We start from the raw sequence: 9417 nt of genomic DNA, 5'->3' as shown, positions 1-9417 counted from the left end.
TATATTATATTATATTATATTATATTATATTATATTATATATATGCAGAGTTTATTATTAAAACAAAAACTGTAAAGAAACCTGAAAACTAAATCTGGAGCTGCCAACAAACTTTTTAAATGTGACAGTTATTGCAACATGCTATACATTTCAATTAATGTCTTATCTATACCTGAAACACTACTCACTTGTCTGGCCTGCCAGGCACCTGCAGGCGTAAGCGACATTTGTTCGCACACTGGATCTGTTCTTCTTTGATGCGGATAAGCCTCTGCAGAGCCAGACACCAGTCCTGTGCAACAGTGGTGTTCAGGTTCTTTGATAACAAATAAAAAAAGAGACAAAGTTAAAACCTGCTGCACAGGGCCATCGAGCCTAGACCAGAACACACCGTCTGCAGACGCAGCACATGCACACCCTTTGAAAAAAAAACTGCATTAGTAGAACCAAAATTTTTAAATAAATAAATGAATGCACAATCCTGTCTCTTCCATCAAACATAACACTGAATTTATTTTAATACTGCATTCCGTTTTATAGAAAAACCTAGACCCTCAAGTCACATGGAATGAAATCAATTTTCCGCAGCAAATGAGCTGTGTAGAAGTATTTTGTCTATTTATTATTTTATTTATTTATTAGTTTTTTTTTCCTTTAGCGGACAGTATTATAACAGGGTGGAACATGAATATCAGCCCATTAAGTGCCAGGCCAGTATCACTTCTCCTGAGATTCTGTGCTCATTAAGTGCATGGAGGCAAAAGTGCAAGCATTAGAGAGACTCTGGTGATTGCTGAAGTACACCTCCCTCGGTGTGTTACTGTATGTAGTTTGCAGTGTTCGGTGGTGTAAATGTGATAGTGGCCGACTAGAGGGAAGCATTCTGACTCAAACACTACACGAAGGGTGCCGACACTTTTCCTCTGCAGCACAACAAATCTCACCGTCTGTCTTTTATATCAGTGGGAACATCTCATTCCCACCCTTGTGGCGCTATTGTAGGAGAGATGGATGGAAGGCTCTGTGCTTCTACAAATGAATTATTCAAAAAGCACATAAGGTGGTTCTTTGATCACATTTTAAACATCTCAAAGACATCTGTAGCCTCTTTAAAGAGAAAGGCACAAAAGTGGTGTCTCTAAATGATTAACTTTGCAAAATCCAAACTTAGTCTCTTAGCCTTCACTCATTTCAGTGTTTTATTATCACCTGCCGCTGACGGCAAAGGCAGAGCGGTGATGTTTTTTACCTACATCTGTGTGTGTTTTTGTCTGTACCATAAACAACGGGTTCATATGTCCAACTATGTTTTGGACTCAACCCAAATCATTAATGACCGCCACAGCCAACTGACCTTACAACTACCAAGCATTAATGGATGTTGTGAGATGATGACAGCTCTGTCATAAGATGATCTTGTACAAAACTCTGGCATAAAAGTCAGCAGGTGGTATGCATTCCTTCAAGGAAAGCTAAACCTTTCATTTTTTCCTGCGTTTTATTGTTTTCAACGCTTCTTCTGTAGTTCTTCAGTGCATTCCCAAAGCCTAAACACCACTGTGAGGGAAGCTTTACTTGGCGGATTGTACTCCACATTTCAAAGTTTTCAAATCAATCTCTCTAGATAACTTGATTATAAATAATGTATAATACTGAAAGCACTCTCGGCAGAGAAAAACTACAGCTTGAATGTCAGCTTCTGTGTGTGTTTTTTCAACAGCCAATTATAGCCTTCAAACAAAACTCTGAACAATCACACCTGGGTTGATATATGTGAACATAACACACTGAGATTTCACTGGATTGGTCCGCACACTTAGCTGGAATTAAAAAGCTATTCCTTTAGGCTTATTTGTGCCTTGGCATGTTCTAAAGTACACCACGGTAAGGTAGAGTAATATGTACCTGGTACGTCCCCTGCAGTGTTCCCACAAGCAGAGTAACCTGCTCGACAACTGAAAGGTCATATTGCAGTTCCTGCAGCTCCTGGTACAGCCGTGGAGGACCCAGAAGAGTTTTACCTAGGAGGTGGTCAACACATGAAGTGTAAGAGTTTCTGAAATGATGATAAATGTGAACAAATAAATAAATAAAAATAAACAGGACCCTTTTATTTAGTCATTAACTATTTTGATGTATATGCAAACACGTATAATGTTCTCAGTTTTATTTGCACCGTTTTTTTTTCACCCAAACAAAAATGTGAAGTTTTATCTTCCCAGTTTCCAGATGTTCTTTTTTCTTTTTTGTTTTGTTGTGTTTCTGCAATCAAGAAACCTCCCCCTGTTCTTTGTTTTTAATCCCACACTTACTGACCAACCTCAGCCCACCTATAGTGGTTGATGGAGCATCAAACTACTAAAGCCAAAAGTACATCTTGTGTGCACCTCCAACACAACACAGACTTAAACAGAAGAGCTGTATTCATGCAAGACCATGCTCGTATTCTTTTCCTAAATTTAGTGTTGTAGTACTTGAGACTGCTCTTGGTCTTAAGACCACTTTTGTATGGTCTTGGTCTTGTCTCGGTCTCGGACATTGAGGACCAGTCACGACCACAACTGTGGAAATATCCCTAAATAGCCAGATTATTGTACAATTTGTTTGTTAACATCTTTGCATTCATTGGATTTAAAGCATAATGATTCAAATCCCAAACCAAAGCAGTCCATTGCAGTTTGATAGAGGGGTAATCTAGCAGTGCAGAAACTTTTTTGATTTTTTTGAACACACCATATTTTAGGACAATAGTTTTATTTATTTTATTTTTTTCTGGTCTTGGTCTCGATTTAGTTCATGCCCTAAAAGTCTTGGTCTTGTCTTGGTCTCAAGACACTGTGGTCTTGGTCTTAACTTGGTCTCGGGTTAGGTGGTCTTGACTACAACACTACCTAAATTTCTCTTACATTTGTTCGTATGAAGGGTTTGTACGAACGTATCACGTCAGATTCAACAAACTCTTCTATCTTCAGGAAAAGTGTGTAAGTGAGGAGCGTAAACTGAATGCGTATCCAGCTGCTCGTGCACGAGGAGAGGTTATTAGTATAATTACCACCCTAAAAACACCAAATAAGAATATACGTTCCTGCCCCACAGACCAGGYAGTGTCCATTCATAAATGACATTGCAAAGTAAAAAAAACTTTACGAGTTCAGGGATTGAAYTCCTACTCTCAGAGATCCAGAAAAGAAAATCTGTAATTTTTAGCAGTGTCAGCTGTGGAATTAAAGGAGCTGCTAAAGTAGATGAATGAAATAATGACTTCTGTTAATTCTGTCTCTCGTGGGTTGAGTACAGTCACAAATAAAAATCTAAATCATTTGTGACACATCACATCGAAATGAGGAATAAGTCAAATTTGGTCAAAATGGCCTAATCATATGTTTAGATTCCTGTCTTTAAAAGCTACATTTTACACTTAGATCATCCTGATATCATTAGTAGATCCAGAGATATTATTTAATTTGTCTTGTTGGTTACAATAATACATAAATATTTGGTCTAAATCCTAATTTTATGTAATTTTAATGAAGATTTTTTTTACGTCATTTGAAAAAAGAAACCTCAAATAGTATTTGAATATTGACATTTCCCAGATGGAAATAAACAAAACCTTTGATAGCTCACAGGGAAAATCTCAACATTGTGAGGTGTTTTTCATCAAAATAGAGTTTTTGGTTGCTACTGCTCAAAAAAGGGCTTCAAAAAAATTTTTTAGGATAATATTTCACACAGTTCATTGAAATGATACAATGATAACACATTTTTTGAGTTTCATTTTCTGTCTATGTGTGGGTGTGAAATGACACACACTTGACAACTTTCTGTTTTAAATCCAATTTAATCCTCCAAATTTCAGTCATTGAGACCATTTTGACTCTAACTATAATCCAGTTCAAATCACGGAAATCAGATTCACTAAACTAAGACCTATACAATTAAAAGTTTTAGGTTGTCCTCCAAAGTCTTAACACAGTCATCATTTCTAAAAATCCTTGACTGATCACCAGCGAGGCCATCCTGATGAAGCTGGGAGGTTCTTGTAGTTAATTTTCAGTGGAGCCACACTACCAGACACAGGACAAGGCTGGTCTCCATGGACAACCAACAAATCTCATCCAGAGCAGAGATTTTTTTTAAAGAGTGCATTTGATAAAAGGGAACTTAAAAACCGAAGCAAGACTTCCAATCTGAGGGTCAACTGCAGAAAACTTGTAATTGCTCCATCTCATTGCTGTCATTACAACTAAAAGCTTTGACATAATTACACTGAATCTCTAAAGACGCAGCACTTTTGTGATAACCCAAAAATAAAACCAAAATTGTTACAATTTTCCTGAGTTTTTCTTTAGCACACATACAAAAAATATATATCATGTTGCCACTCTAAAATGAAGTCATGAATTATAAGATTTTAGCAAGTGAATGGAGTGGCCAAAACATGAACATGTGATAAACATCACAAAGAACAACTTTACTGTTTGTGCTTCAAACTGTGTGCTTTTAGCATAATTTGTTCAAAATTTTAATGATGATGACACTGTGCATAACCACTGTCATCATAAATAATCTTGAGATCAAAATTAATTTATTAAAACGTACTCATTTTGAGCATTAATAACTCAGGGTCATGAATTAATCTCATTTTAATGACTTAGAATGTTGTGGAAATGTAATTTTGAGGATTATATTTGATCTCACAGGGGGTCCTTCACGCAGTTTCCATCTTTTATCTCTTGTTTATGTTTACAACCAAGGAACGGCACATTTTAAATAGAAAAAAAATCACTTTTAAATTCAAATTAGAATCATCATTGAATTGTATAGTTTAAGTCCTAAATTAAACTAAAGGTCACAATTAAGCTCAGCCCACACATGTGAAATGAACCTGGTATCAGCTAATCAATCAGTGCTTTTTCTTCTCTTTCCCTCATCTGCTGGTGAATGCCACGCAAAGTATTCCAGTGAAACTGCTCCAGCCTCTCCTGCTGTCTACATGTCAACCCACAAACATTCCAGTTCTTTCTTTCCTAAGCTTTGTCTGACTTGGCAAGGATCATTTCTTTCATTGATGTTGCTCTGATTTGCACACTGTTTCTCTCTGCATAAATTTTACTGGAAATACTTGAACTGTACAATGTTTTTGTACTGTTTTACCAATAGTGCATCTATCAAAAGAGAGATTTTAGTTTTGTTTGATTACAATAAATGGTTCAGTAATTTCACTTGACATTTTTTTATTAAATTATCCTGTTAAATGTTAGAAATTTTTTGACAGTTGGCTTGATGTGTATTCTGTAACTGATTAACTGAATTTTAGATACTGTTTTGTAACCTTTACTTTGACTGGGTCTTAATTCATGGGCTGCACCCTCATGAGTACGTAGCCCACCAGGGCCACATCCTTAAACTAAATCTTATTGCAGCATAAATTTTATCAGCTAAGTTTCTAAAGTGACATTAAAAACTAATTATTCGATCCGTGATGAATTTCCAACCTGTCAATTGGTAAAAAATAAACTAGGATAACCCTAGGATAGCCTCGGAAGGATGCTTGGACGCAGCCTTGATTTTCGAGATTTTGTGGGCTGCATTCCTCGGCTGCATGAGGAGAGGCCTTTGAATTGGGACACAGCCTTTGTGTTTAAACGCAGTTGTTTGCTCTAAACAGGAAGATAATCAACAAGTCTTTACTTAAAGGGACAATATTATGTGTTTCTCAGGCATATATTTAAATTCTATACCATAATAAAGTAACTATGTCACCTTCAGTGGTTAATAACATGTTGTTTATGTGTTTAAATAGAAAATAAACTTTACTTCTCATCATATCTGTTTCTAAACACCTTGAAATTGGTCTCTGTCTCTTTAAGAACCTCCTTCCCCTTCTGTCCCGCCCATTTCAGCAAGGGGCCAGGTGTTTTTTGTTTTGTTTTTTTTTTTTTTGCTTTTTTTAATGAACCAACATAACAGTACATATATTAACGACCATTCTAAATTACCTATTTTAAGTAATTCCTCCTTAACATCAAATTATAAAACTTTACCAAATTACCATGAATATTAACCAAGTAAATTAACTATCTTAGAAATATTAGAAGTAAAAAAAAAAAGAAAAAAAATTAGTTAATAAATAATTAAAATAAAAATAAATAAAACTTCAACAACATTACAAATAACAAATATTTTATTTAAGGGAAACACACGGGGTCAGGTGGGTGTGTGTGCTCTGAGATGAGGAAGCTCAGCTTGAAGACACAGCCCAGAGGAGGAGATGATCCCAAAAGGTGGTTCTAGTCCCGTAAGATGAACCGCCCCCAAGGGGTGTGACCAGGGTTTCAATAAGTATCATGAGTTTGTGTGATTCAGGGCCATTTTGTTTTAGACTCTAACACAAGGGCAAGCTTTGGCATGAGATGGAGTCTTTAACCTGAAAGTAAACATTTAACCGAGAACCTAATTATTATTCGGGCATTCAATTTGAACATTCTCTTACAGGCTTATTAAAAGTACTTATCAGTTCCATGAATGCAAACAGCTTTACGTACATTAAAAATACATGTTTTGTGAACTAAACTGCCCTGAAGTGGATGCATAATACAAAAAAAAAAAAAATAGCCCAAGGCCTATGTTTTTCATGATCTGGAAAAAAAAAACTAAGGCAGTGTCAATGGGAACAAAGGGAAAGTGTCTTTGGTTGAAACTTCCGAAGGCACTAATGAAAGAGGTTTGATGTGTAGATGGATCGATCTGCATTATTTGTTGAACTACAGCGAGTGGATTTATGAGTAAAAAAATAAAAAAATATTAGAAGGAGAAACTGTTATTTGGAGCCARGATGCCCTTTGCAGGCCAAAAGGAATGCAGGTGTCTCATTAGACACAAAAATTCAGCATCGATTTGAGGCCCGCTGCCTTCAAAGTCTTTCTCTCCCAGTGCAAAGAATCAATAAGTGTGTCTCCTCCCATCTGCTGTCCTCCGTCCTGGCTCCCCTGGCCTACATTTCTCCAGCGCCAAGCTCCACGAGGACGGCCTAATTAAATTCTGCAGGTAGATTTCGCTCCAGAGCTGTCCTGCACTGTCACCGCCGCCACATAATAAAGTAGCAGAAGAGCCGAGCGGGTCGGCGAGCTTAGTGAGGCGTGCTCATCCGACGGGACCTGCAGCTGTTTGGCTATTCACACGCACAAATGCAGTGAAAGCAACGCCATAAGAGGAACGAGGGAGAGAAAAACGAAAAGAGGGGCTGGTATTATTCATCTAAAGAGCTCCACTGTAGCTTTTGGGGTTTAATGGGATCTTTGACACTGGCACACAGTGGCATCTGTCATCTGTGCAAGGAAATCAATAGGTGAGACATCTGAATATAAAGAGGACTGCTGTGAGCAGAAAGAACAATGTCTGACTGTCTTCTTCAAAGGGATTGCCTGGACCCCTGCGCAGGTTTGCCGAGCCTTCCCGGGCCCGCTGCTGGCTACAGCCCAAGAGGTGAATGTGCTGAGTTGTAATCCAGTATAATCCCATTGGTGAGGCAGGATATGGTTTACACACTAAGACACGACTATCCGCACTGGCCACCAGGCACATAATTCATTGATGTGGAAGGCCTCGGCCCAGAAGAGTCCATCTCTGCACTCGCAGCGGTGCCAGTGATGCTATAGTGGCTTTAAAGACAATGCAGCTTTAACACTTGTATCAAAACCCTTGTCTGATCCGCAGCCAAAGCCCACTGCTGCACCACTGGCAAAAAAAAAAACAACAAAAAACGGCATTTCTGACTCTGGGTCATGAGGGAAAGTGGTATAATGAAGGTGAAAGGAGGTAAGACAGTATAAAAGAATAAACACCTGGCACAACTGGCTTTCAGAGAGACGCTGTTTGGCCTTCCGTGAAGACAGAGAACAATACAGACACAGGCAGATGGAGAAGGGATGAGTGAAACAGACAGGCTTGCCTAAAGGCAGGTACAAGGGCCTGCAGAAGGTGAAAAATGTTTCAATTTTAAGCCGTGCTGAGGAAGGAAGGGGTTTCAACAAGACGCCCCACTGAATGACATCACAAGGGCATATAAATAAACGGTTCTGCCAGTCTGATTGAAGATTTAGGAATCTGCCCCACAGATGTGCGTGGAGGTTTCAGGAAAAACGCCGTACCACGAGGGGCAAACGAGGAAGAGCAACGGTGGCGGGGGATGTCAGAATCAGAACTATGTGGGGCACGGCGTTTTTGGAGTTTTACAAACYTGCGCAGAAAGGTGCAAAAAGAACTCATCTTAAATGATCCCAAAGCCTCGCCTGCAAAGGCGTGAGGATGTGAGCACACACGACCCGAACAAAAGAAAGAAACTAAATCCAGCGAGAATACAAACCAGCTCTCAAAACAGCCGCTGCCTTCTGAGCACGACACGGGGAGCACTGAAGAAGGCACGATTAATATTTCAGTCATGGAGCAGCAACTTTACAAAGTGTGCTGCATTACATCCTGATAAGGCTTTGTATCTTCCTTTTCCCATGGCACATTTATCAGGGATCTCGTCAGGCTGTGTACACCGGAGTTTTGCGAGAGGTGGTGGGAGAACTAGTGTTTCAACCACAGATTCCTATCTACAGCTACTGGCTCTCTAATTGGGCTTAGAAAGGCAGCGAATAATCTCTACAGATTGATGACTCCTCTCTAGACATGTTTGTGGTCTATCAGAGAGTGAAATGAGACCATGAGGATGATGCAGCTCGAGGCTCACTACACCAACATCACTCTCCAAGATAAAACACCCCCAGGCTGAGGGGAACAAGTGACCATCATCGCTATCCTCCTCACAAACACATCCTCAATCAGAGTGACAAGCAGCACAGGCTGCATCCCCTCCCTTCCACGAGATGCTTGGGAACGGGGACAGATTAGCCTTGCTGAGTCAGAGGAAGAGGCTGAGACCGGCAGTCAGTTAAAGGGACGAGATTAACTAGAGGGTGACAGGAGACAAATATTGAGAAAGCACAGAGATGTATATTTGTTTTACCTGAATTGCAGGCACCACTTGGCCTCTTGGCCCCACTTTGTTGAAACAAGTCTTTGCTTTGAGAGCTCTCCTGCCCAACTTCCACCACCTGCACGTGCTGAAGGGGCGCGCTCCACTTCATGGTGTACTTGGGGCCAACGGGGACGATGCTGCTGATATCTGGAGGCCCCCTAAAGGGAATACAAAGAACAGGAATGAAGAAAATTATTGGGGTTTAGGTTATATACTGATTTTTAATTTCATACACATGGTATAGTCTGCAAAAACTGTCCATCTAACCAAGTTTTAAAATCTTATATCAGCCAAAAAGTCTTTTTGATCTTGTTTTGAGACTGATTTACTAAACAAGAACTGATTGTGTAAGAATAATAATCTTGGGTCTTTATTCCCATCCCGTTCCC

At 39.2% G+C, this 9417-nt stretch overlaps 1 protein-coding gene across 1 annotated transcript in view; it reads right to left on the bottom strand.

Moving 5' to 3' along the window:
* The window catches only part of LOC106533645 (rho guanine nucleotide exchange factor 10-like protein), a gene marked incomplete at its 5' end in the record, with an annotated part of 88727 nt that overhangs the window by 43461 nt on the left and 35849 nt on the right, over window positions 1-9417 (bottom strand). Inside the window, 3 exon segments of the mRNA XM_014030043.1 lie at window positions 189-316; window positions 1906-2021; window positions 9017-9186. Of these exon segments, the coding sequence (XP_013885497.1) occupies window positions 189-316; window positions 1906-2021; window positions 9017-9186 (414 nt within the window).

The sequence above is a fragment of the Austrofundulus limnaeus genome, unplaced genomic scaffold, assembly GCF_001266775.1.
Source record: "Austrofundulus limnaeus strain Quisiro unplaced genomic scaffold, Austrofundulus_limnaeus-1.0 Scaffold990, whole genome shotgun sequence".
NCBI classification, from domain to species: Eukaryota; Metazoa; Chordata; class Actinopteri; order Cyprinodontiformes; family Rivulidae; genus Austrofundulus; species Austrofundulus limnaeus.
This window is presented reverse-complemented; position numbering and strand designations above follow the sequence as displayed.